Genomic DNA, 27,601 nt, shown 5'->3' with positions numbered 1-27,601 from the left:
AGTTGGAGCTCAGCCTGTCCTTATCACAGAGGCTCTGTAAGCAGGAGGAGACAGGGCTAAGCAGAAAGTTCTGTTCCCTCTCACCACCCAGACATCTGTCCGTGGGCAGCAGAGGAAGGCCCTGAGGGGTGGGCAGCAGAGGAAGGCCCTGAGGGGTGGGCAGCAGAGGAAGGCCCTGAGGGGTGGGCAGCAGAGGAAGGCCCTGAGGGGTGGGCAGCAGAGGAAGGCCCTGAGGGGTGGGCAGCAGAGGAAGGCCCTGAGGGGTGGGCAGCAGAGGAAGGCCCTGAGGGGTGGGCAGCAGAGGAAGGCCCTGAGGGGTGGGCAGCAGAGGAAGGCCCTGAGGGGTGGGCAGCAGAGGAAGGCCCTGAGGGGTGGGCAGCAGAGGAAGGCCCTGAGGGGTGGGCAGCAGAGGAAGGCCCTGAGGGGTGGGCAGCAGAGGAAGGCTCTCAGGAAGAGCTGAGGTAACCCCACCTGAGGGCCCAGACGCAGCTGTTGGGAAGCATTGTGATTTCACCAAGCCCTGTCTGTACCTGTCCTTCTTCTACATGTTGTTACTGCTAGAGAAGGCATCACATTCTAAAGTTGGCTCCTGAAAATGTTAAGTCGGATTTTGGAACAATCCTTAATTGCATAGGGAGTGGGTGGGTGGGATTCCCACACCCAATCCAACCCTCACGGGCTTTCTAGAAGCCACATTGGAGGGACACAGCATCATGTTGGTTCTCCTTGAAACGTAAGAACAATAACTTAAGAAGAGAACACCCACGGGAGAGACTTCTCTTCTGGAGGAAGATTTCTAATTTGTTGAGTGACCTTGCCCGAGACACTGAGGCTGAGACCGTGGTGGGCAGGGTGACACACCTTGCTGGACTTTTAATTGTGTATGAATCTTGCTTTCTATATACTTAAAGTATAACTTCCACTTTATTCTTCATGTTTTTTCTTCTGTCCTTATGAAGCCAGCTCTTTACATGGCTCTGTGGCAGTGGCCCAGCTTTCCAAGCTTCAGACAGGTTCCTGACTACCTTGCTCTGTATGAATTGCACCACTCATGAAATGCAGCTTGACAGTTTGGGAAGAACAAAAGCATTGTCCCTGGTGGCAGAGGCTTCTGCAATGTTCTGAATGACCTTTTCCTCAGACAGTTCATGCAGCATGGCTACGTGGCTGGACCCCCCCCCCCTTTTTGGTACAACTGTTATTTCTTCTTCCCTTAGTCATCTTGGAGTCAAGGCCCCACAGAATTTAAAAATTTTATTTAAGAGTGTGTTTCTGTGTACATGAGAGCATGTCTGCAGAGGCCACAAGAGGATGTAAGATTCCCAGGAGCTGGAGTTACAGGGGGTTATGAGGCCACAAACTTGCATGCTGACTTAGGTCCTCTGCAAGAGCAGCAAGACCTCTCAACTGCTGAGCCATCTCTCCAAAAGAGCTTTGCTTAACGAGAGAGCTACTTTTAGCCTCATAACAAATTACACTCTCTGGTCAGTGACAGAAAGAGGGGTGTTCTTAGCAAGCTTTAGAGATGTGCCTCAGAGAGCCACAAGACCTCCCAGGGCTCTGACAAAGCTACTTTCCTGTTGCCTGAGCTCCCTTCACACTATGCTTCATATTTGACTTGTTGCTGAAGTTTCTTTCCAGTCTGGCCCCGCAGCCCACTTGCCCCAAATAAACCCATGGATGCTGTATTAATTATAAAACTGTTGGCCGATGGCTAGGGCTTCTTATTGGCTAGCCTTGTCTCGATTATTAACCCATAACTGCTAATCTACCTATTTCCATATGGCCTTATCTTACCATAGAACACCTGGTGCGTCCTACCTTCCGGGTTTCTACATTTGGAGTCTCTTCATGGCCTCTCTTCGTCTCCCCAGAATCCTCCTGGTCTGATCACCCCACCTATGCTTCCTGCCTGGCTATGGGCCAAACAGTGTTATTCATCAACCAATGAGAAACATATATACAGGAGGACATGCCCTGTCATTGACTCATTCTGAAATTCCTTTCTTCCAAGCCTGGAACCCCAGCTTTACCTGGAGGGCTGATAAGAACTCTTCAGACCACTATAGAGACATGTGGTGCTGTATCCTCATGTCCCAGACAGGGAACCAGAGGGATCCTCCAAATAGAATCTTCCTATCTGTCAGGGAGCAGGGAGTAAGTGGGTTTCCCATAGCCTTTGCAATCCTAATGGGCTTTCCAGAAGCCACCCAGGAGGAGCATAGCTTCCATGCTGGCTCTGTGACACCTAAGGATAGCGCTAGAATAAAGCAGGGTACCTAGGATGGGAACCAGTGTTTTTCTCCGTCACGAGAACAGAATTTGCTTCACCTAAGAACTTAAGGATAGGTCCTACCGTCACCCAGGTGACTAAAAGCAAAGTGTAAGAATTAGACTAAAGCTGTTCAACACTACCAGTCCTTTTTCACGTGGGAGGGCTTGGTTTCTGGCAGGGCAGGCCTGTTGCATCTCACTGAGTTCCCAGGGTCTGTTTTTTTTTCTCCATCCTGGTTCCAAGAGCTTCCTGGGATAAATGGAGAAGTTAGACTTGGTTTCCAGATTTCTGGAGATCATAAAGCAGTGATAGTACTGACGGGCTGTGTGTGCTTTGCAAGTGCGTCTGTGTGTACAGAAGCCAGGCCAACCTTAGTGCATTATTCCTCAGGACTGTTTGCTGGCTGGCTGCTCAGCAAATCCCAGGATTGCCCTGCTTTGCCATCCTCATTGCCAACATTAAGCTCAGCTCCACCATGCCTCTGGCATGTGGTACCTAGAGCTGAAACGAGGCCCCCAGGCTCAGATGGAGATAGCTGCCCAGCCCCACATATCAGCGCTGTTCTGGTGATGAAAGGCTAATACTACTCAGAGGTTTACTTATTGACGTCTAATGGTTATGAGATCCGGGGGTGGGGGCAATTAAGAGACCATAATGAGAGGCCGGACACCTGATAATGTTTAGGTCTAAAAGTCACAACTTAAACATGATGAATTTTTCAGACACAGGGTATGCTGATTCCTCAGATGTCATCCATTCTGGGAGTGGAGGCCAGCCTGGGCTACATAGCCAATTTATATTTCAAAACAAAAAACCAAAAAGTATCACCCAACAATAAAAACCAAAACAACAAATACCCCAAAAGCCAAACAAAACAAAGTCAAACATATTTTTAGTGTTTTTATAAATTTATTAAAAAAAAAAAAAAAAAAAAAAAAAAAAAGAACTGCAATGACATCAGTGATCGATCACCTGTACTCCCCTTGCTGGCGGGGAGACCTACATAGTTGAGTCCCAAAGGAAAATCAAGACATTATTATCAGGCACCCTGTAGCCATGAGAAGCTATCGGTGCAGTGTCTAGCGGCTGGCGTGTCCCATTACCAGTGCAATTAAAATATATACATTTAGTCGTCCTGCTCAGGAAGTACAGAGATGCAGTGGACCAGCAGCCCACTCCTCCACCCACTCTGTGTCTTTGAAGCCATCACTACAATTCCAAGAACAAGCAAAAAGAACTAAGTGAAACAAACAAAATCAAAAACTCGGCCCCACCCCTACGGGCTATTGCGTTGTGTTAGGTAGAACGACCACAACAAAAGGGTTAGGAGCTTACTGCAATGCAGCGACAAAAGGGAAACCCAAGCATCTGTTTCAAAGGAACTAAAACTCAAACTTGCCTTCCTCAAAATGAAACTCAGCAACAATATGAGGTTAAGGTATGTACAAAACTTACAGACACAAATAAATAGCATTCTACAATTGCTGGCGTAAGCATTAGACATTAGGCCTGAGGAATCCCTCAACTCTTCCTTCCCCTCACTACCACAAAGGTAGAAATTCCTCACGGTTTTCAGTAATATCAGAAAGCTCGTGTGAAGAGCCGGAAGTTTCTAGTAAGTTTACTAAAAAAGGATTAGCCCCCTCTGACATCTGGAAGCCAGGAGAAAATGGCAAGATTCCTGGGAGAAGGGAGCGATGGCTTAATTCCTGCTTCTCCGATTAAACTGGTCTCCCTGTGATGTTCTTTTATAAGGTTAAAATCTTTCCCATCTTTAACTCAGAACAAAGTCAAAGCATGTCTTCAGACTTGATTGGTATTTTAACCAACCCCCAAAGTCTTTGGAATGACTGCATCTGACTTTGATTGCAGAGCAGGCAGCCAACCCTTCTGAAAAGTCAACTGTGGCTTTCTCCTCCAGGCCTCAGTATGCACAGCAGATTCTGGGCTATGTGTGTGTGGCTCAGTGGTAGAGTGCTTGTCCAGAAAACGGATTTCTAGGGCCCAGCTCACCCTGGGAACTATGGCCCAATTCCTGACCCCGCAGGAATCTTCTTCCAGGTCTGTAGTTGATCCCTACAGAGAAAGGAGAAAATGAGTGGAAACTGGCACCAAAGAAATCAGCTGCCTTGGGAAGAACATTCACCCTCTGGGCCAGCACAAAGAGGCAGGGGTGAAGCCCAGTCTCTCCTCCAGTCTGTGTCCAGGACAGCGGCCCCAACTGCTTTTTCACACAATGTAAGAAGCACACCTCCAACTTCCCTTTTAGTGCACGGCAGAAGGTTGTCAGTGTTTCTATGAGTAATTCGGTCTTCAGCGTTAGACCCATGCCTGGTACCCAGCCACTGGAGAATCATGCTCTGGCAGCACTCGGGCAGGTAGGACACTTGCTCTCTGGACTGAGATGCAAAGATCCTTTTGTTCCCTACTCGCTGTCATAAAGCCCATGATTAAGAATCCTAGGTTTGCCTCTGTTGAGGAACAAGTGTAAACGTCGATACTTGAGCGCAGATGTTGCGAAGTTTTGTTCTCTCCCGGGAAATCTGCTGCAAGGTCCACTTACTCTCTAAACTGTCTTTAAAGTGTTAAAGTGACCCAGTACCAATGACGGACGGCCCAGATGGCCTGTTACCAGGGATGAGCAGACCACAGCCAGAGCTAGAAAGATTCAGCGATGTACCTTTTAGATCCTTAAGGTCTCCTATCCTTTTATCCTGAGTCCAAAAGATCCTCTTTGGACTTTCTTGGCCGAAGTAAAACACACCAACCTAGCATGTGGGCGGACAGGCTCTCATGACACGGATCAGAAGACTGCAGCCCAGCCTACTGCTCCATGCCGTGGTACGAAGCTTCTTTGCTTGGGAGGCATCTGAGTGCAAAGTGCCCATGCATCCGCCAGGTGGACATCCCCCAGGGGATGGATGCTGGTGAGACTTCACAGGAAGGCATGGGCTGTGGCTGCCTTGACTGTAGACCAGGATGAGATGGCTGCTCTCCCCTACTGCGATGGCTGACTAGCTGGCCTTATACCACTCAATGTAAGTGCTTGTGTATGTAATGCTGGGCCAGTAAATACCTCCTTGTATCATCCAAATTCACAAAGGTCAGTGTCACCAACAGTCTGAAACAGGTCCTGAATGAAAGGGTGAGACAAGGCTTGCAACTTCAGTTCATCAGCCATCACTGCAGCTGTAATACTGAGCTAAGCAGTTTCTGTCCTGAGAAAGGGCAGAGTGCAGTCGTCAGCGTCCCATTGGAAGAGTCGGTCCATTTCCAAGAACAGTGGAAACAGTGGAGACGAATGTGACTGATCAGCTCTGCCGCCCCCCTGTGGTTAAGAAACTCGGATAATCTGTGTCATGGCTTCTTCATCAGCTTGGTTTGGATCCTACAAAGAAAGCACAATAGTCCTTTACATCAGTAGCAGGAGTTCCTGGTTCTTACAACTTTCCCCAGGGAACCCACACAACTCAAGTAAAGGGAAGCTCCAGACTGATCTCAACCTCTGCAATGAAACACAACTCCACCAGCAAAGAAGAGGCAGCAGACCCATTCCCTACAAGCACTACGGCCTGGCCTGACTCCCCACCAAGCACTGCATTCATAAACACCCTGACCTGTGCTACCCTAACGGTATAGGTACTTGGGTGGCTAGGACAAAGACCCAGAGCAAGCAGCATGCATGCTATGCTGTATTTTTGTGTCGTTATTTTATATATGATGATCTCAAAATAATGGAATCCTAATAGCATTCTACTCCACGTGTGAAGAGATACATTGAAGAGGCTAAACTTACTAAGACCCTCCTGTCAGCCTGGAGAAAAAGGAAATCCTTTAATGCAATGGCCTACAGCTGGCAGTTCCTAATGAGCACTCACAGATAGCAACAAGAATAAAGGGGCTGTCACGCGGAAGGAGAAAACCACCAGGACCGAAGGAAACCGTTAAGTGCGCACCTGTGGACATGCAAGGAAGCCCAGGCTGCCTTAAGTGGACTACAACAGCCTTCACTATCTGATACAGAACTGTCTGTGGTCAACTAAAGAGACTGTGAGAACAGAGCGATTCCATGCTGCTGCTGCTGCTGCTAGCGAAGTAGCCAACAAAAGGAATTCATTAACTCAACCAGTATTTACTGAGTATTTGTTCAGAACTGGATCCTTAGCTAAACCCAAGGAACACAAGAGAATAAAACCTACTTTGATATAACTTACATTCCAGTAAAGGAAGCAGTGTGGACAAAAGAGAAATCTCTTGATGATTTTTGTATTTTAAAGAAAAGGAAGAAATTGCAGGAAAATACAGGAGTAAAAAGAGCTCTATCTAGAGATGAGAGCAGGCTAAAGGCCTTTCAGAGCTAAGCAGGCTTAAAAGTAAGGGGAGACAAAAACTGCCCGTGGTGGCATATACCCACAATCCTAGCACCTGGAAAACTGGGACAGGAACATTGCAAATTTGAGTCTAGCTTAGGCTATGTAGTAGGAAGAGATACCCATGCAAAAAGATGCAGAAAAGAGCGTTACAGACTGGAAACTGCAAAGACAAAGGACCAGGTAGAACAGATATATGGGTAAACAGCAGACAAAAAAGAACAAAGGAAGCTAGAAACAGGCAGACAAGCTTACTAGCCACAGCCAGGACTCGGGGTATTTTATCACAAATCCAGCAGAAGATGGCTGAAAAAGCAAAGGCAGGCTAAAGAGGTGACACCAGAAGACACGCTAAGATGTGGAAACATGAAGACGATGAGCGGGGAAGATAGCGGACATAGTAATTAATCCAAACCAAAGAGGACGTGGCCAAGCTGACATCAGTTAGCAGGGGAGGAGCAAACTGTCTCAAATTATGTTTCAGAGATAAAGCCAAAAACTTCAGAATCCAAACCATCCAAACTTTAATAACTGGGTGGTAACAAGGCACTTGTTGGGATGAGTCACTGGTTTGGGTAATAGACTAACGAGCCAACCACTCCATTTTGGACATATGGATTCAGAAACACCAAGAGGTAATTAGTGAATTCTACTCCCTCGATATGAATTCAGTCAAGGGGTTTGTTTGTGGAGGAAACAGGGTTGAACCTCTTGCATGCCAGTCAAACACTCTCCACTACTGAGCTAGCTTATACACCCTTAGCCCTTTATGAGACCAAGTCTCACAAAATTAGCTGGTCTCTAACTCACTCAATAGCCCTGGCAGGCCTCTACTTGCTATCTTCCTGTCTCAGCTTCCCGAGTAACTGGGCTGACAGGTCTGCACCACCACGGCAGGCTCAGCGTATAAGTATTAACTTTATACATATAGAGTTACTTATTTCTCAAAAACTCATATCACATATTCATCTGTAAAAAATGGTGACGAGAAGTCATTTGTATCCCATGGACCTGAAGTTGCTAGTTAGTAAAATAACAACAACTAAAAGTTTACTGGGGTGCTTAATACAAGACCTGCCATATAATATTAAATGTCACCTACTTCTAATACAGCATGCTAAAATAAAATACAACTTTTCCTTGGAAAAGAATCGAGAGGAAGATAAAGTAAAAAATTCAGAAAAATAAGAAGGCAAAGGCCAAAACTTCCAGTGCTTTTAAAAAGAAGCGGCTAACCAACAACACTCCGTGGAGGACACATTTCCTTGAACGGAGGCTGGCCGGCTGCTGCTAAAGAGAAGGCGGGCAGCTCAGAAAGGGACTTCATCTCCCTACCTGCATGTGAGAACTGTCCTTCTCCTTTGGAGAGAAGAACCGCCCCCCTTCACCGCGCTTCCGTGCCATGGCGTGTCGGTGCCGAGACTCGTGGAGGTATTTCTGAAGAAAGAAAATAAGACCACGTAACTGTGAGAGCTAGCCAGCTAGAAATGACCTAGTGCACAGTCAATTGTTGAAAGTTTCAGACAGTGGCAATCAAAGGAACACGAAGATGGAGAAAGCCCTGAAGAGCAAGGCAGCTGGTGGCCACATAACCACCATAAAAAAAAAAAAAAAAATCCCACCAGGCAGGAGGCAGAGAGATTTCTGTGAGTTTGCAGCCAGCCTGGTCTACAGCCAAGGCTACACAGAGAAACTCTGCCTCAAAAACAAACAAACAGGAGGGAAACGTGATCATAGTTACTGTCCTGAGAGCATCAAACCTTCCTCTGCTTCATCAACCCACCATGCTTTGGTCGAACAAATGGCAGGTCAGGAGGAGACACCATTTCTACTTCTGCAGGTATGTTAGACTGGGTCACTGGATGGTGGCTAATGTGATGGATGAACTCTTTTAAAAAGAAAGGGCCCCTTTCTTATTATACCCTTTGCTAGAGCACAACAGCCATTATGCCTGCACACTGATGTACAAGCACCCTATTGGACTTCTTTTCAAGAGAAAGAGGGAAATGTCACTGTTCTGATAGCAACCTGCATGCATTGTTTGGAAGGGACAAGGAAACACAGCATATCGTAGATGACCTCCGACACCACGATTGGGTTTCTATGTGTAACAGCCCTAGTTGTCTTGGAACTAGCTGTAATTTTGTAGAGCAGGCTGGCCTTGAACTCAGAAATCTGCCTGCCCCTGCCTCCTCGAGTGGTGGGATTAAAGGTGTGAGCCACCACTGCCCGGCTTCAAGACTGTCACACAAGGCACAGCAAATGTGCTATTTATTTCCTGCACCACGGCACACGCACCCTTCTTTCCTTTGGAATTTTCCCTTCTGCCTCTAGCTTCGCCCTGGCTTGTCTCCTCTTAAGGATGCGGTGATACTGTTTGGCATTCACATACAGGGGCTCTTCTTCCAGCATCTCTGCTCCAGGTAAAGGGATTCTTTGGATAGCAGGCACAGAGCCAGCTCCTGGCACCATCTGCATCAACAGGAGACCGGACCTTATTAGCAGCACGAAAATTCTAAATAAAATTGCACATTCACATCTATCTTCCATCTATCTCCAGTGTTTTGAATAGTCTAAGACACTGGTAGACATCAGAGTGAATTAATTATGCATCTTGTGAGTGGAGACCCCTGTTAGCGCCCGAGGGGTGGAGTTCAACTCCAAGAAGTTCACACCATAACCAACTTCACAAGAAACATCAACTTGCAGTTCAGATAGAGAGCTTGTGGAAAGCTCTAGCGCCAAACAGCAGAAACGGGGAAGCCACTTTCCTTACCATGACCATCCCTCCTGAGTTGACCACATTGCCTGCCACCGGCAGTGTCACAGTGACAGTCCCTTGGCCACTGCTGGTTGTGTTGGTGTTGGCGCCCGTCTGAACGATTTGTGCTCCTGCCAAACTGGCAGCTGGGATGGTGATCATGCCTGAAACAGGGACTGTAACTTTAAGAAAACAAAACAAAAAAACAGGCACACAGAACAGAAAGAAGGGAAGATGGTTAGTCCCTTCCACCTGGCTCCCGTAACCTAGACAAAAGCCCCGGCAAGCACCAGGAAGGAAGAAAATGCCCTCCCCTACTCCTTCCCTCCATTTGCCGTGCAGTCTGTCTAAGTTCCTTTCTGGAAGTTTCTGTTAATGGGCTAAGGGCCCAATTCTGCATACATCTTATTTCCACCCACCATACTGCAGACTCTACCAATGGGATTAAAAAGGCATGATGATGTGGAGGCCTTCCTACTACAGCACCATCCCCTCCAGCAATGCAGCCGCCACCGCTGCTTTTCTGTGTGGAAACAATCTGCGGCAGGAAGCATGAAGACCGGTCACATGGAAAGAGACCTTGCCAAGGCTCTGTCCAGCCTGGCTCTCCTGTGTGAACACACATCCACTGCGCTCTCTGCATCTAGCATACTGCAAAATCTTGGTCTGAACCAAACCATCTTGGAATCTGACTCAGACAGCCTTTCTGGAATTAGTTAGCTTCGAAAGCATTTAAGTCTACTTTGAGCATGTTTCCTGTGTTCATGCATCTCTTCCTAGGGTGTGTGTGTGTGTGTGTGTGTGTGTGTGTGTGTGTGTGTGTGTGTGTGTGTGTGTGTGCGCGCACGCGCCCACATCTTCTTAGCTGGGTGGAGGCTCTTTGAGAAGTGCTTTAGACTCTAAAGTAAACAACTATATATAAACAGATGTAGAGGCCTAGAACTAGAGTCTAGGAATTCTAGTTTACAAGTAGCAATGGGTTGATCATATATGCTGACAAGAACTGACAGTCACTGGAGATCTGCTGGGAACCCTGTTGTTTAAATGTGACGTGGACTTTACAACAACTCTGAAGCACTCACAAGTACTCAAAGGCTAAAACTAATGCCCTGACAAGTCCCAGGGCAATAGCGGTAGCTTACCTTGCTGGAGGATTGTGCCATCTGCATTAACTGGCTGGTAGACGATAGTTTGCCCTTCAGCAGTCTGGGCCACTTGCTGTCCCTGGACAGCAATTTGCTGTTGTGTCTATAGAAACAAACAGTGACATACTCAACAAAGGCCAAAGGCCCACAGAGAGCCCAAGTCCATCTGATACTTTTCCTCTGCATTCACACTCTTCTAAGATGGCTTAATGACTGGCTCACCTGAGTCTGGCCGGCGGTGACTGCAGTCTGTGGTTGCTGAATGACGATCTGCTGGGTCTGACCCTGCTGGCCTTGCAGCTGCACAGCCTGCCCACCCTGGATCTGGATCTGACCAGGGGGGACTAACTGTATCTGTGCAAGAGAGTATAAAAAAAGGTTGGCACAAAACTGACACAATCCCTTTGCTCCCTTGTTTTTGTTTCTGCTTTTTATTTTATGTGTATGGGTGTTTTGCTTTGCATGTATGCATTCACAATGTGTGTGTGCGCCTTGTGTCCAGAGGCCAGAAGAGGAAGTTGGATCCTCTGGAAATGGAATTACAGAAGGCTGTGAGCCACCATGTGGGTGTTAGAAATCAAGTCGGAGTCCTCTGGGAGAATAGTCAGTGTTCTTAACCACTGAGCCATCTCTCTAGTCTCACTCCTTTGGTTTCTGCAAATTAGCTGAATAAATCCCTCTAGGAAATACAGGGGCAATATGATCAGTATACAAGGCCAGTCTTAGGGAAACAGTGAGTTTGAGGCTAGTGTGTGGGTACATGAGACCCTGTCCCCAAAACTACAACAGAGTAATAAATGTTTTGAGAGAGGACAGAAGTCTTATTCTAATATCAGCTATCAATTACTGAAAAGCTTGTTTCAGTTTTTCAAGCCATCTAATAATAATATTGTTTGGGATATCAACAATTAAAGAATCGATACATTCATTAAAAATAGACAATTATTGCTGGCATGGTTTTTTTTTAAAGTACATTTGCTTAAAAATATTCGTGTGCTTTATAAATGAATAAAACAGCTTTCAAAATATATTCTTTCCAATTCAAATGTTAAGCTAACGTCAGCCAAGGTCAACACTTTTATTAGGTCCTTGAGAGAGACAGAGATCAGCTGTCAAGATTCGAGGCAAAGAAATTGAAATGCACAATCATCAATTTGTTTGGCTAAAGAATCCCCATGAAAACAAGCACTAGGCATGTCTGTTGAGGGATTTCTAGGTTAGATTGACTGAGGTTCCTGCTGCCACGCCATGTCTTCCCTACCATACTGGACTGGTAGCCTTAAACTGTGAGCCAGACCATAGGTTAATTCATACAGGATGCTTCTGGCTGTAACCAATGTGTTACACAGCAGTAGATAGATAAAGGGATATGACATATTGTTATGTTCCTCTTAATTCAGTTCCAAATCCCTCACCACCACTCAGTATTGCCAATAATGTCCATCTATCTCTTCCACACTTCTTGGAGTGTCAAACCTCACAGAGCAAGTATGGAAAGCAGGAGATCCTGTGTGGTATCCAAACCTTGTTAGACGTGTCATCAGAAACTTGCCAAGTTTTAAAAGTTTTTCTTTGAAATCTCGTAACTGACAAAAGGGAAAAGTTTCCACCATTTTACTCAATGTACAGAACCCTATTTCCTTGACCACTGGATACAAACCTTTAAAGATCCAATGAGCAAACATTTAGGGAGGCCCCACAACTCAAAATTTCTAGTACTTTATTCTCAAGAATACCCTCAACCTAAAACCCAGGGGGCCCAGCTACTTACACCAAGTCCTTACCCGTGGCCACCTGCAGACCTCCATCTCCCTTCTTACCAGCTCTGTTATGGTCTAGCCTCTTCCTTGACCCTCTCAATCAAGCCTTGCTTCGCACATCTATCAGCTGGGAGGTTACTTTCAGCTAATTCCTCCCAGCTACCTTCTAGCCTGAGTCCGTGAAAGACATGCCTAGAGCCTCAAGTTCCTCCAGCTCCCCAGCTGACTGACTCCTGGTAAAAGGGAAGGAGAAGGGAATCAGGACATGGCCTCATGTCTTAGAGACATTCTGGGATCTTTCTGTTAGGCTAAATAAGTATACACTGCCCAAGTTTTCTTAAGGACTCTTGAGTACTACTTAACTCACAGTCATACCAAACTTTGCTGATACATAATCTAAATTCTTAATAATCCACTACTCACCTGCTGTAAGCCTTGTGTTCCAGACACAGGTACTTGCATAATAGTTTGGCCTTGTCCACCTGGCACAGCCTGAACCATGATGGGCTGGCCAGTTGATGTAATCAGCTGGCCTCCACTGACCTGTACCATTAATGGCTGCCCTTGGACCTAGAATGAAATAAAACACCAACAATGAAACAGCGTAAGACACAAGTGGCTTCACCAAGACATTCACTGGTCACTGGAACTGTCCTCCTGATGGCAGGAGGAGGCAAGGCAGACTTAGGGAAGTCAGTCCTCCTCTTTCCCCCAGACAGGGTCATTCTAGTCTATGTAGTGCCAGCTGGCCTTGAACTCAGATATTCTGGCAAAGTCAGTCTTTTTACATGCCTCCCAGTGTGTGTGTGTGTGTGTGTGTGTAGGTTATATGCATATGCTGCAGAGAGTGGGGTGTCACATCCCTGGGAACTTGAGTTCCGGAACTGACACATGGGTGCTAGGAACTAAACTCCGACCCTTTGCAGTAGCAATGTGTTCTTAACCAGTGAGTCATCTCTGAAGCTCCAAGAATGTCAGTCTTATGTTCTTCAGACAACTGATATTGTTAAGTGCCAAGATGGATATTCAAAAGTCAAAAATAATGGAACTTATCTAGAATCTGGAAAATCTCAATAATGCATTTATCAGCAAAAACAGGGCGAATCCGAGAAAGTCAAGTTACGAAAACTGCCTTCTCACACTGATACCTAAGGACGGTTTCTGCCAAAGGCTGGAAAGGCAGCAATGAAGGGAGGTGGTGATGGTGGTGGGGAACTAAGAAGTGAATCAGAGGGCAGCCCTAACTTTAGAGGCTTAATAGGAAGAGCTCCGAAAGCTCACCTGAACATTCTTCCTAGGCCTCACGCAAAGGGGAACCATGAACATTCCCCTCCACTTGACTGCTGCTTAAGGAGTCTGCCCTAAAGACTCATGGACTGGGCAGGTCAGTAATCCCAGCACTCAGAAAGCTGAGGCAGAAGCATGGGTTTGAGGACAGATGCACAGTGAGCTCCAGGTAAGCCTGATAAAACCCTGTCTCAAAATCAAATCAAAGCAAGACTCTCCAGAAACACTTACAGTCAGCCTGTGACCATCACAGTAGAGTTCTGCATACTGCATCTTTTCAGTTATTTTAATTATCAGAAGCAGTGAAACACTGAAATCAGACAGCTATTGTATGTAAATGACTTCCAATCTTCAAGTCTTTATTCTAGAAAAGAAGTGGCTACAATGCTGTCATCTTGAACCCCAATGTGAAAACTCAGGGAGAATGCCTTTCAGAGGTCAGGGCAGAACTGCTTTGGAAGTGCGGATGGAAGAGTAACAGGACAAACCCACTGACTGTAGACTTTGCGTGAAGAAACTATTTGTAACAAGACACCAAAATACGTGTTCTTAGTTCTGGCAGCAGTCTACTCCAACGGCATCGATCAACTGTATGACTGATTAATTTATCCTAGATAAGGAAGCTGGTGAGGCTCTCTACTATCACTCTCCATTAGAACCACTAGGAGTAGCCCAACCTCAGGGCTCTCCCGAGAAACTCTCGACTTTGAAAGAGTTTATGGCTTATTTGCTTGCACTCTCCATTTAAATCTCCTTTGCTACACCAATTTTTGTATGCTGTGTTAGGAAATTATCAAAAGCCTTACTACAGAAGGAGAGAAAGAACTATTTAAAATTCTCCTAAAATGATGAGACTTGTAGAAGGAAATTCCCATTTCTTTTCAATGCAGTCTAGATGTAGTTAAGCTAGCACAGCTGTGGTTACTGTGTGCTGTAAGGCTGTCAAGTTCCCCTGGGTGAAAGGGGAGGCCAGAAGCTGACAATGGATGTCGCCTCCTGGTCACCACATTGCTGCTGTGTGTGAGGCAGTCTACCACGGCTCCCTGATTTAGTCCGCCTGCCCCACGTTCTGTCTGTTTCTGCCCCTAGTGTAGGGACTACAGGGGCAAATACACATATTTATGTGGGTTCTACAGACTCAAAGTTAGGTCTTTACATTTGCATAGCAAACATTCTTAGAGTGAACATAAATTTAAGACACTTGATAATTTTCTGGTTATCCATCACCCCCCACACTAACTATATATATATATTTCATATATATATACATGTATGTATATATATACACATATGCATGCGATAAAGGATGTGAAACTCTGAAGAGCTCACTGTGTCTACAACAGATGATAAGGACTCATGCACGAGACAGAACCCACACAGTTAACAGAATGGGAATTCTACAGTGGTTAATGACAATCCCAGACACCACCTCACGTATTAAAAAGATGAAGCAGGCAGGGACAGAAAGCTGCTGCACTTGCTGAGATGCCAACTGTGCAGGAAGACAAAACCAACTTAATTTATGTGTGGGACTGGCCACATGTCATCACCAAACTTTACTAGGTGGTGGGTTTAGGGCAGGTTAAAAGGGTCATGACCCCCATAAAAGAATCAAATGACCCTTTCATAGGGGTTGCCTGAGACCATCAGAAAACACAGATATTTACTTACGATTCAAAACAGTAGCAGGATTACAGTTATGAATTAGCAATGAGGAACTGTATAAGGTCACAGCATTAGGAAGTTGAGAAGAGCTGTCTTACAGGAAGGGGTATCATCTCCCAGAGGATCCCAGCAGCACCAACTACAAAGTGAGATGCCAGTTTGACTTTGGAAGCCCCGCTAAGTCATTCCAATTCAGTGGAGGAAGACAGGGAGGGCAGGCATCTGAATCTCGACAATTTCTCAAAATCTTTAGTTCTCAATGGACCCAGAAAAGACCAATGCTGCTACTCTTGTTTTTCAAGGGAACTTAGGATATTTAAAGTGACCATACACAATAGTGAAGAACAGCTCTGGTTAACTCCAGCTTTCTTTCTTTCTTTCTTTCTTTTTTTTTTTTAAAGCATATTACTGTAACCAGCAATACTCTTGGCTCCACATCCCAAGTGCCGGGACAGGAGGCACGCACCACCATGCCCTATGCTAGCACTTACACATGCCCATCCAAGAGATATACAATCACCTCTGCAGAACTCGTAATGAGACAGGAAAGTTATTCAGTCCTAAGATGAACTTTGCTCAGTGCAATGACTGTTTAGAAGCCAGGTTGAACTTTTAGCAAAAACAAACACTGTGCAGCCAAGTCTATCCATGTACACACCCACTTCTCCAGTGTAATACAATTTACAAAACTTTACCAAGTGGCTGGACGGGCATCTGAGTATGCTCTAAGCCACCTGTACAGTGTCTTCCTGTTGCTTGTTTCCTGGCATTTCTAAAGCAACACACTCAGCATGTACTTCTCAGAAGACAGATACAGCATCAATGTCTTAGCATGAACACTGGCATGTTGGACTTGGAGACAGGTTAGCAGCACAAAAGGCATGCGACTTTGCCATTCAACTTGAGCCCCAAACACAAACAGCAGTGGACAGGCGATGCTCATGCAGGTATGCACACAGACTCGGAGAGGGCACCACTACCTGGAGGGTCTGGACTTGCTGGCCTGAGGCGGATGCCACCTGGGCCTCAGTCTGCAACTGGACAGCAGTGACACCACCCTGCTGCTGAGAAGGAACAGGAAGAGCTCGGATTGTATCAGGATGGAAACGGACAGCTCAAGATCTGAGATCACTTGAGGGAGGCGGAGTGTCTCTGAAAAGCTTCACCCCTCACAGGAGCCTACAAAGGTGGACGCCTATATTCAAGCTGTCTGTCATATGGCAAGATCCATACCCAGAGAGCACCTTACATCATACTTCTATGACTTCAAACACAAATTTATAATACAGTCCTTCCTTCTTTCCAAAAATAGGAATTTTATCCCAGTGCTATACATTCATACCTACGTTTCTTTACTGTCTTGTCATAAGAACAAAACCATCAGGCTTTAAAGCCTTGAAGCTACAGTGAAGAGTTTCTGGGGCTTAACTGCATCACCAAGGAAGAAGGAAGTAGTCAAGGCATTTCAAATTCCAGTCTCAGGAGGCTACAGCTTCTATGTCCCCAATGAAGACATTTCTATCCAAATGACTGATTTAGAGGCAATGCCTTCAGGAAGCTGCATTACTTCCTATCCTGGGGAAGTCCTTCCAGAAAGAGAGACACCAACAAGCTGCCAGTGCACAGCAGAGTGTGGATAAGGAAGACTAGGAAGGCTGGAGCCACCACTCAGCTAACCCCCCCCTTTCATTCAGAGTAGCCCCCACCCCCACCAGTGGGTTGGAACTCAACATCAACCCTTCCTTCACCCTCCCTCTATTCTGAGGAGAAAACACACCCAGGACAATAGTACTGGCCTGTCATCAAATAGAAACAATGCCTTTTATCCCAAAGCTCAGGAATGGGGGAAGAGAAGGTTCCCTACTATAAACCCAGGTAAAAACATGGCAAATGTTCTCGTGTACTAATTCACACAACTGGTCAGATTTACTGTGGAAGAAGCTGGCAACAGAGCTCCTTTTCAGGATGTACTTATCCATAGAGCAGCACCCAAGTATTATTCTAACATTCAACTTTTCAGAATAAACTCTGGTCTGTATAGAACAGACCAGTAGACTGCCTGAACCCTGACTACTGTCTGTTGTGGCTCTGACTACTGTCTGTTGTGGCTAAACCCTTATTTTATCACAAGTTAGCATAAAAGAAGGAGAACAAACAGACTGAATCCAGAGAAAGGCAGACTTCCATTTCAATAAGCTACAAAGGCCAACCTATTTTTAAAGTGATCAACAGACTGTATCCCAGCACAGTACAATCACGAGACCTAGGTCTGATAGGACCCAAGAACTTCTACTTGAGTAACCCCAAACAGCCTGCAACATCACCAGCTGTGGTACTGTGATGGTCAAAGTATACTCGATCCCATACCTGCTGCTGAATCTGGCCAGCCTGCACCACGATCTGCTCTGTGGAACTATTGCTGTTTGTGGTATACTGCTCCATGGCCCAGCCACGTTAAGAGTTCTGAAGCTTCACTCTATAGATCCCAAGCAGCTGCCAGGTAGGGATTCCTAAGAGAAGGGGAAGGAAAAAACCTAAAATGAGTCAATCAGTAAAGGCTCTCTTTTAAGACACAATAATTTATTTTCTAACTATTTGCAACATTAATAAAAAAACACCCAAGGAGATGTTTATATATTCAATATTTTTTAAAGATTATATAGCAGAGTCATAAAATGTTACAGTCATACCGGCAGTGCACGCCCACAATCCCAGCACTGGAGAAGTTGAGGCAGGAGGCTCAGAGTTTGAGACAGCCTGGGCTATACAAACCTTCCTCAAAAACACTAACCAACAGACCAAGAAACATGGCATTGGATGTGCACATTTAAAAATGCTTCTACTTATTTTTGTCCTGGCAACTTACCTTGTATATTAGCTATCTGTGATGTTGTGATCAGGAACCTAACAAGAGAAAGGAACTGTTTCTTTTAGCTCACTTTTAGTGGATTTTATCCACTGTGGGTGTGTGAGGTTGAGAAGTACATTTCACACCATGGTGGACAGGACATAGAAAAGAATACTCCAAGAGGCCAGGATAAGACAACAGTCCCCGAGAACAGACACACCCCTCAGTAACCCACTTCTTCCAACTAGGCCCCAACTACCAATAATGACATCATATAAATGCACCAAGGAATTAATCCATTCAAACCAGAGCTCCCAGGATGCAATCCCTTGTAAGCAACACCCTTACATACCCAGGTTTGCCTGACTAATTTGCTGTTTCTCAATCCAGTTAAACTAATAAAAGTGATCACTCAGTATTACCAGATTAACAGTTTGAGGCACTGTTGGTCACCTCTTGTGCCTCAAGGCCATAGGCCTATTTTAGAGAATTTGTATCACACACTTGTACTCAAACATGCTACTCTCTGGAGCTATGTATGCCATAAGCCACCTGGGGTTGGAGGTTTGTTACTAAACAGTTCAAAGATTTTGCTTGCCAAAATCTCCACTGAGGTAAGATAATGACCACTGGTGTCAGGCCAGTCTGGGTTACACATAAGTCCCAGGAAACTTAGCTGGAGTGCGACTTTGGCTACAAACAAACAGCAGGTAGGTCTGAGTCCCAGGACAGATGGTCTCCTGAGAGTTCCACCTAGAGCTACCCTGTTTCAAACTCCATTAAATAGCACCAAGTAGTAAAGCTCTAGCAAGTTTTGGGAGTTGTGTTGTAGTCCAGGACAGTTAAGACAAAGAAATGGTACAAGGACACGCAGCAGAGCCTGTTTACGTGGGTGTTCACGACTCACACACAGCAGGTGTCTAAAACCTTTTAGCATCAAATCCTCTGTTATTTGTTAGTATTTAGGCATTTTACTGGCCTGCCTTTGCAGTTATAACACGCCAGGCCCTCAGCTGCTGCCACTGAGAGCTCGGCCTGAGTCTATTCACTATGTTCCCTTTCAAAAGGGCTCTGCCCACCTCCCGGCCCCTTCCTCTTTCCCGGGGCTCCTGTCCCCCAGTCTCCCCCTCCCCTTTTTGCAATCCTTTCCCCTTAATAAAAAAAAACCCCTCTGCTTGAACTCTGTTGCATGGGGTCTTTCTCTCTTGAGCCTCTCTTTTTTGTTGTTTTTATTTTTCAAAGCAGGGTTTCTCTGTGTAGCTTTGTAGACCAAGCTGGCATAACTCAGATTCGCCTGCCTCTGCCTCACGAGTACTGGGATTAAAGGCGCAAGTGCCACCACCGACCAGTGAGCCGCTTTTTAACTTTCCACATTGTTCTCTGCACATTCACTTTACAGCACAGCCTAAACAGTGCGCCCAACGAACCTTTTCTTGGTCAACTGCTTCAGCTGCTCCTTAGAAATGGAAAGGCACCTAACAATATTCAGTGTGCCCACACGCTGACATTTAAAACTTCCTTGATCTCCTATGCTTTCCTATCACCTCTTCTACACCTTTTGTGCCCTTTCTAGTTATATGATCTCTGCCCACAAAGACCTCCACCCACCCATACTTACACAGGCAAGGGTGCCTATGGCCTAGGAGGGAGGTGTGGTTTTTTTTTTTAGTCTGACTTATCTGGTGTAATGTAACATGAATTAGTCAGGGCTCTCTGGAGAAGAGAACAGAATGGACCCATACATATATTTATATGGATGGAAGGTTTACACCAGTGGCTTACAAGTTGTGATCCAGTTAGCCCAACAATGACTGTTTACCAACAGAAAGCCTGAGCACCCAGCAGTTGTTCAGTGCTCGAAGTTGGCTGTCTCAGCTGGTGTTCAGTGTAGGTCAGGAATCCTGAAGAAGTAGGCTCTAATCCAGTGAAGAGCAAGAGCAAGCAAGCCCTTTATATATGCTGCCACCAGCAGCTGTGGCCCAGATTAAAGGTGGGTCTTTCTACCTCAAAAGATCTGGATGAAAGATGGGTCTTCCCACTTCAAATAATTCAATTAAGAAAAATTCCTCACAGGTACACCCAACCTGCTGGGTTTTAGTTAATTCTAGACAGTCAAGTTGACAACCAAGAATAGCCATCACGCAACGCTTCCCAGATTTATCTGCTTTTCCTGCTCATTCCATTTTTTTATGGCTGTGTAAAATTCCATTTTGCACATGCATAATATTTTCATTATCCATATATCTAGGCTGGTTCCATTTCCTTATTATTATGCCTAGAACAGCAGTCAATATGAATGTGCAAATATCTCATAGAACCCCTGGGTTCAAGCCTACAGGTCTATAGATGGGTCACATGGTAGTTCTTGTTCATTTCTTGAGAAACCTCCACACTCATTTCCACAAACCAGCAGTGTAAACAAACAAGGCTACCCTTCCCTGTCCTCACAGCATCTGTAGGTCTTTGTCTTCTACATGAGAGCCATTTCAACTTGGGTGAGGAGGAGGGATGGGGTAAATTTTAATTTACATTACCCTAGTGGCTAAGGATGTTGGGGTCAAGTCTAAAAATAACAGCCCTCTCTGGGGTGGTGGTGACATATGCCTTTAATTCCCACTTTGTTTTTCAAGGCACAGTTTCTCTGTGTAGCTTTGGAGCCTGTCTTGGAACTAGCTCTGTAGACCAGGCTGGCCTCGAACTCACACAGAGTTCGAGTTTCGTGAAATTAAGGTTTAGCAAAGTGAACAGGCTGCAGAATAAACATTTTTGCTAGTATACCTTAGCATCCGCAGGGCCGCTCTCATTTGAGGCAAGGTCTCTCATTGGTACAGGGCTCACCAATCAGGCTGAACTAGAGCCCCAGGGGTTGTGCTGTCCCTGCCTTCACAGCTCTGATCTTGTACACTCACCAGCACACCCAGAGTTCTAACATCCTGGGATCAAACTCAGGCCTTCGTGCTCATGCGGCAAATACTTTACCAACTGAGCTGTCTCCCCAGACCCCAGCACTGCAAAAATTAAATAACAGAACCAAACTGCCAATCCATTGATAGGCTCTACGGCTTGGCAGAAGCAGCACAGACCGCCAATTTGTTGTTTTGTTTTTTGAGACAGGGTTTCTCTGTGTAGCTTTGAAGACCAGGCTGGCCTCAAACTCACAGAGATCCGCCCACCTTTGCCTCCTGCGTGCTAGAATTAAAGGCGTGCGCTGCCACCACCACCCGGCTTCCACTTGCCAATTTTTAAGACTATTTCCAATGCCATTCTTATCCTTTTCCTGGCATACCATCCTGGACACACCTGATTTTGTCGGATCTCACAAGCCAACCAAGGCTGGGACTAATCAGCCCTTAGTACTTGGATAGAAGGCCATTCTTTTCTGTCTGTATCTTAAGTGTTTTCCTCTCGTGATTTAAAAAAACCAAACAAAACAACAGGTGGGAAGATAAATCAGCGTTTAATACGGCAGCTGCTAATGTTACAGGTACATGGGCACTCTTTCAACTTCACTGTCTAGAAATTTCTACACTAAAATGTTGGGGAAAATAGTCAATAAAAATAATAACCAGGAGCTGAGCAGGGGTGGTGCACACCTCTAGTCTCAGCACACAGGGGGCAGAGGTAGCTGGGTCTCTGTGAGTTCAAGGTCAATCAGTTCTATAGAGCAAGTTCCAGGACAAACTTCAGAACTACATGAGAAACCCTGTCTCAAAACACCAAGAGTAAAATAATAATCAGGCTCATTATCCATAACCAAAACAGACCACTATGCCTTTAGTGAGGGCTTACAATGTAAAGATAACATGAAAGGCAACATAATTAAATTTAACCACTACTTTATTAGCAACCTAAGTGAGTGATTACTGCTTTATAGCATGTGTTCACTGTATAAAGTGATGGTTTTTATACTAAGTGTAGCCCGTCTGGAACACTCTAACCCCGATTTTCACTTTACAAATAATCCCCCCCCTTTTTTGTCCCTGTCTTAATCTAGAGTACACATCAGAGAACATACTTGGTGTTTGTAATTCTGAACATACCTTCTTTCCCTTACTGTGATGTTCCAGTTCCATCCATTTCCCCAGAGATAACGTAATTCTGTTCTTAATGTATAATATTCCATTGAGCATACATACTCCCTAACACGGTGATTGAGAAGGCACTGCAATCAAGTGTACATTGATTCTGCTTTCTTCAGGGGTACCCAGCAGTGTGGTACAGCAGGATCATAGTTCTGTTCTTAGTATCTTTAGAATTTAAGACATGTGATAGCCATTCTTAGTATTAACTAAATCCAAGCAGCTGGGCACACCTGTGAGGAATTTTTCTAAATTAAATCATTTTAAGTGGGAAGACCCACCTTTAATCTGGGCCACACCGTCTGTTGGCAGCCTATCTAAAGGGCATGGAAGAAGGAAGCTTTTGCTCTTTGACTGCTTGCCCTCGCTGGTAAGTTCATGCCTTCCCTGGCATCAGAGCCTACTTCTTCTGTGTATATGAAGACCAGCTGTGACATCTAGCCTCAAGGACTGAACAACGACTGGATTCCTGGACTTTCTGTTGATATAGACAGCCATTGTTGGACCATGCCTGTAAATCACCTAAACACACATGCAGTCTCTCAGTTCTATTTCTGAGAACCCTAACACATGATGCACCAATTTCCATATATTCTCTATAGTGGATGAACTAGTTTATATCCTATCTTCAATTGCATTCTTATTTTTTTTCCTGGTTTTTCAGCACAGGGTTTCTCTGTGTAACAGCTGTCCTGGAATTCACTTTACAGACCAGGCTGGCTTCTGCCAGCCTCTGCCCCCGAGTGCTGTGTTTAAAGGTGCACACCGCCATTCTCTATTGCTTTAACAACAGCTATTCTGACTGGAGTGAGAATTTCAGTATAGTTTTGACTTGCACTTTCCTGCTGGTTCAGTGTGGTATTTTTATACACCTACAGGCCATTTGTAAGCTTTTGGGAACTACTTATTGCTTAGGTTATTTTGGTTTTTAATTTGAGTTCTTTCTATATTCTGGATATTAATCCCATCAGATGAAAAGCTGGCTAAATCTACAGATTTTTATACCAGCCTTTTCTGAGCCAGTTGAGTGAGTTGATTCTTATGGAAATCAGCCAAACTTCGTAGCTCTACTAGGGAAACCAATGCTTTCCCTTTGTGTGTGTGTATGGACAGGGTTTCTTTGTATACCCCTGGTTGTCCTGGAACCCTCTCTATGGGCTGGCCTCAAACCTGCCTGTCTTCTGGGTGCTGGGATTAAAGACATGCACCACCACAGCAAGCCCAATGTTTCCAGATTTTACCTTGTGTCTAACAATGTATCTGTCTTTAATGAAATTAAGGCTACGATACAAACAATATATATTTATTTAATTTAATATATATATATTTATATAAATGGCACCATTTATATAAAACTTTTATGACAGTAGCCTAGACAGAGGAGGAAGATCAGAGTTCCTTGGGCCTGAGAAAGAGAGGGAGAGAGACTGGCTGGACAAGCTGTAAACCTTCTGGGGGCAACAAAAGTTCTCATTATTTTCCTGAAGTAGGGACTGTACAAGTACAGAGAGGTTTAAAAACTCACCAAAAAACCTTACAGTGATTACACTTTGATGTGAAAAATAGAGATTAACATTCTCTGTATTGCAATACGTTCACTAGCCCCAAGTCTCCTTCCTATAAGGCTTTCTCCTTGGAGCTCAAAGGGGGCACGGATGGTTAACAGGCAGCGTTTAGATGTCACTAGTTAACCCTGCTGACACAAACGCTTCCCTCTCAGGCCACTGGCACCCACTGTACTTTAGAGGGTACAGCAGCCAGTCTGCATTAACAAGGGAACCATGGAGCTTGGAGCATGACATTCGGGCTGCTCAAGGTGCCTGCTTCTGTCAACTTCAGGCACCAGAACCTCTACACAATCAGACACACTCTCAATCTCCCAAGATTATGACAAAATTGAGCCAGCTGGATTTAAGACTGTCTGGCTCTTCCCCGAAATTTTGAATGTGTTTTTGGAAGTGAGACTTGAAATGAATATGAATGAGAATGGATTTATTCTGGTCTCAGAAGCTGTCTTTCCATAGCATTCCCTGCCCATTTAGAAGGCACAGGAACAGTGGGGCAGTGCTTAGAAAGGTAGTCTATCTGAAGTTACTGGAAAGCTGAAATGTTCAGAAATGCAACCACAGTGAGCATAATAGCAATGGAGGCCATCAGATTTGACAACCCCAAGCCAACATCAGACTAGGATCTTTGAAGGCCCCAAATCTGCCCCTTTCCTCTAACTTAAATAATAGAAGCCTCTAACTTTAAAGTGGCTTTCAAGTCCAAAAAGGAACAAAAATGTATATTAGTGTCCTAAGAGGAAAACAAAGTAAACAGGAATTTTGGAGGACAGATGATTCTCCAGCTGGGACTAAATCAAGGAAAATGTCAGGAGGTGTCATGTGAATTAAGTGACATGTGAGATCTCAGCTAGGCGATGGCAGCCTAGGCTGCAGTACTCCAAGGGCAAATCTCAGGCAGGGTCTAGAGAAAGTGAGTCTGCACTGCTTTTTCTTAAATGCAGAGGCAGATGAAGGAGTGGAGGCTCCACACGCCTGGGCAGAGGGTATAACTACGCATCCAATTTAAAAATACTAAGGTCAGAACACAGAGTCCAAAGACAACTCTATCTTTAAAAATAAAGACTGAAGCCGTGCTAATGCAGACCCATTTTCTATTGCAAAACTAAGAAATAAGGTGTGCTGGTTAGTTACTTCTTGACTTGACAAGCTAGGGTCGTGGGGATGAGGAAACAACTGAGAAATGTCTCCTTCAAACACGTGTGGCATTTTTTTGATGAACATCCAAGCCCCTTGGATGTGCCACCTCTGGGGAGGTGTCCTGAACTTAAAAGCTGTCCAAGCCGTGAGGAGCGTGGCAGTAAACAACACCCCATAGCCTCTGCTTGCATTCTTGACTTGACTTGAAATAAACTTCCCCAAGCTGCTTTTCATGTGGTGCTTATCACAGCAATTAAAAAAAAAAAAAAAAAAAAAAAAAAAAGCGAATTAGGGCAACAGGGAATTAACAATTTAACAAAGGAAAAACTCTTCCTAAAATGTGAATATAAGCTGTTTTGGCTCAGAAAGAGCACTGGATTAGTTTTCTCAAACTCACCAGTTAAGTTTTCAATAAGTGCGACTAAAGAAACCACAGCCCCACACCCAGAAAGTGGGCTCCCATCAAATGATGACAACTGATACTCGACTGGCCTGAGTAAAAACAATGTCCCCCGCCCGGAGGACAAAAAAAAAAAAAAAAAAAAAATCCTTTTCTTCTTAAGGAAAAAAAAAAAAAATCCTTTTCTTCTTAAGGAAAAAAAAAAAAAAAAAAAGCAAAGAAAACAAGCAAACAAAAAACCCAAAAAAAACTCAGTTAGGTCCTTAGGTCAACAATTTCTTCTTTTATATTCGACATTAGGGAGAAAAATCCACTCTACATCACTTTTAAGCTCCAGTCAAATTCCTTTGTGAGATCTGCAAAGGTTTCACAATCTGGACTTTCCCGCCTAAACGTTCAGTACTCCTGGCCGTCGCTGAGTCCAGCAGCACTGTCTATCTGCAGCCTACGCGCGCTCTCCTCTCCGAGGACATTACCCTCCAATCAGAAGTGTGCCGATGAAAACTGGCTGGCACTTCCCGGTATTGCACTAGACCCCTACATAACACTAACCCCCGGTATTGATTTTCACCAGCCCATCTCCACCGAACAGGCGTGGTTCTCAACCTCTCCCCTCCCCCCTAGCAGCACTTGGTGATGCCCGCCAAAGACTAGCAGCTAGCGGCGCATGGAAGGAAGGCTTCCTCGGCCCGCAGGAAAAGAACTCAGAATGTTAAGTTTTTAAACATCTGTTGAGAAAACGTTCACACGGAATTTGGAAATATATCAGAGAAAATAGACAGCAGTGGGCTGAGCTGAGTGGAGCCCGACACTGACACAAAAGGTTAAAGGAAAACAGAATCGGAGCGCATCCAAGGCAGAAGGCTCGCAGGAGGAGACGCGGATAGCAGTAACTGAAATGTGTCCCCAGGTCATTAACAATGCACGAGGTTATCAGTCTCGCACAGGGCGAGGTTCCAAAGACCGAGCAAAACGAGGAAGAGCGCTTGGTTAGGCTCCAGCACCGAGGTGAGCCGGCACCAGCGGCCGAGCGGGGCGGGAGGAGAGGAAATGACGAGCCAGAAAGGGGTGGTAACGGCGGCGGGATGGAGCCCGGGGTGGCGGGCCGGGAGGAGGGGCGCGGCGGGCGCGCTAACGGCCCCGGGGTGGGTCTCAGAGGCCGCGCAGCGCGTCCCCGCCTGGCCTCGCTTCAAATCTGCCGGCCCAACTGCCTCAAGGCTCAGAGGAACGGGCCTCCCGGGGGCCCGGAACGTGGGGACGCAAGGGCAGGTCGGAGGGTGAGGCCGGAACGACGCGGTGAAACCGCCACGGTCCCTAACGGGCCGGTCGGCCACCTGCCCTCCGGGGACCCAGGGATCGGGGAGCAGCGGTGCATCCGCCATCCGCACCCGGACAGGATCAGGACCCCGCGGAGCCTGGCTCCAGGGCGCCATCCCCACGCTGCGACGACCCCTGCAGGCCTCCACAGGCTCCGAGCCGGGGCAGCCGGCTCCCCGGCTCCGGCAGCCTCGGCCCGACTCCCGGGCTCGACGGACGCCTGGGCCTCTCCTGAGTGGTCAGCGAGACCCGCCAATCGGGGCGCTGGGGCCGGCTCTGGGCCGCTGGATATTGGCTCCTCATACTCACCGTGCCTCGCTCCCCCGGTTCGCTGCCCGCGCTGATTGGCTCCAGTACCGGACCCCGAAACCCAATCAGAGGCTCCAGCCGCCGCCGCCGCCGCCACTGCCGCTGCCTCGCAAAATGGCGAATCTGAACAAAGAGGAATCGGGCCTCCCTCCAACCGCCTTCGCGCAGGCGCCTTCGAGACCACGCCCCATAACCCCGGCCAGCCTGGCCCCGCCCCCCCGGGGAGCACTGCGCAGGCGTCCCGGGGGCCACACCCACTTCCTGGATTTGACCCCGCCTTCCGCCGGAGGACTACGCAGGCGCCTTCTCCAGGCGCCATACTGAGTGATGTACTACGCAGGCGCTAACTCTCCCTTTTTTTTTTTTTTTTTTTTTTTTTCCAACTGTCCGCCGGTTTCTGAGCGGCCCCGGGACACACCCCCCCTGGGGCCAAATGCGCAAGCGCTCCTCTTCTCAAGGCGGGGTCGGCGTCCTTGTACGCATGTGTGAGCGGCGGCGGGAGACTACGGAGTTTGCCGCCGGAAATTCTGAAGCTTTTACCATCGAGAGCGGGCTCAGCTGGCTGGCCAGAGAGGCTCACTTCCGCCCCGGTAAGCGGTGGGGGCCGCCATCTTGGGAGCGTGCAGTCAAAGGCTTTGGCGGGATTGGTTCCGCGCCGGGGCTCTTCTGTGGCTTCCTGC

The 27,601-nt window shown here is 46.2% G+C and overlaps 2 protein-coding genes across 8 annotated transcripts; one reads left to right on the top strand and one right to left on the bottom strand.

Moving 5' to 3' along the window:
• Positions 1 to 3,227: 3,227 nt before the first annotated feature.
• Positions 3,228 to 27,069, bottom strand: Nfya (nuclear transcription factor Y subunit alpha). 7 transcript variants are annotated; one of them, XM_051204314.1, is made up of 10 exons: positions 26,922 to 27,069; positions 17,631 to 17,773; positions 16,241 to 16,327; positions 12,735 to 12,881; positions 10,774 to 10,905; positions 10,549 to 10,654; positions 9,422 to 9,588; positions 8,944 to 9,117; positions 7,981 to 8,082; positions 3,228 to 5,663 (listed from the first exon to the last, which is right to left on the bottom strand). In XM_051204314.1, the coding sequence occupies exons 2-10, from the start codon at positions 17,703 to 17,705 to the stop codon at positions 5,610 to 5,612; spliced, it is 1,044 nt and encodes a 347-aa protein (XP_051060271.1). In that variant the 5' UTR covers positions 17,706 to 17,773; positions 26,922 to 27,069; the 3' UTR covers positions 3,228 to 5,609. The 7 variants fall into 7 exon arrangements, with proteins under 7 accessions (XP_051060271.1, XP_051060275.1, XP_051060273.1 ...); XM_051204318.1 differs by having other exon boundaries at positions 9,422 to 9,570; XM_051204316.1 differs by having other exon boundaries at positions 16,244 to 16,327.
• On the top strand, positions 26,216 to 27,245 carry LOC127236555 (WAS/WASL-interacting protein family member 2-like). Its single transcript, XM_051204260.1, has 2 exons — positions 26,216 to 26,572; positions 26,649 to 27,245. The coding sequence occupies exons 1-2, from the start codon at positions 26,216 to 26,218 to the stop codon at positions 27,243 to 27,245; spliced, it is 954 nt and encodes a 317-aa protein (XP_051060217.1).
• Positions 27,246 to 27,601: the final 356 nt, after the last annotated feature.

Source organism: Phodopus roborovskii, unplaced genomic scaffold (genome assembly GCF_943737965.1).
Source record: "Phodopus roborovskii unplaced genomic scaffold, PHOROB, whole genome shotgun sequence".
Taxonomy (NCBI): domain Eukaryota; kingdom Metazoa; phylum Chordata; class Mammalia; order Rodentia; family Cricetidae; genus Phodopus; species Phodopus roborovskii.
Note: the sequence above shows the minus strand (reverse complement) of the source record. Positions and strands in the feature narration are given on the sequence as shown.

Coding starts and splice junctions, on each gene's coding strand:
- Nfya (XM_051204314.1), bottom strand. CDS start 17,705: ATGGAGCAGTATACCACAAACAGCAATAGTTCCACAGAGCAGATCGTG. Junction 16,328..17,630: donor CTGGCCAGATTCAGCAGCAG/GTATGGGATCGA, acceptor GTTCCTTCTCAG/CAGCAGGGTGGTGTCACTGC. Junction 9,118..9,421: donor ACTCAGGAGGGATGGTCATG/GTAAGGAAAGTG, acceptor CTGTTGATGCAG/ATGGTGCCAGGAGCTGGCTC.
- LOC127236555 (XM_051204260.1), top strand. CDS start 26,216: ATGCACGAGGTTATCAGTCTCGCACAGGGCGAGGTTCCAAAGACCGAG. Junction 26,573..26,648: donor ACGCAAGGGCAGGTCGGAGG/GTGAGGCCGGAA, acceptor CCGGGGACCCAG/GGATCGGGGAGCAGCGGTGC.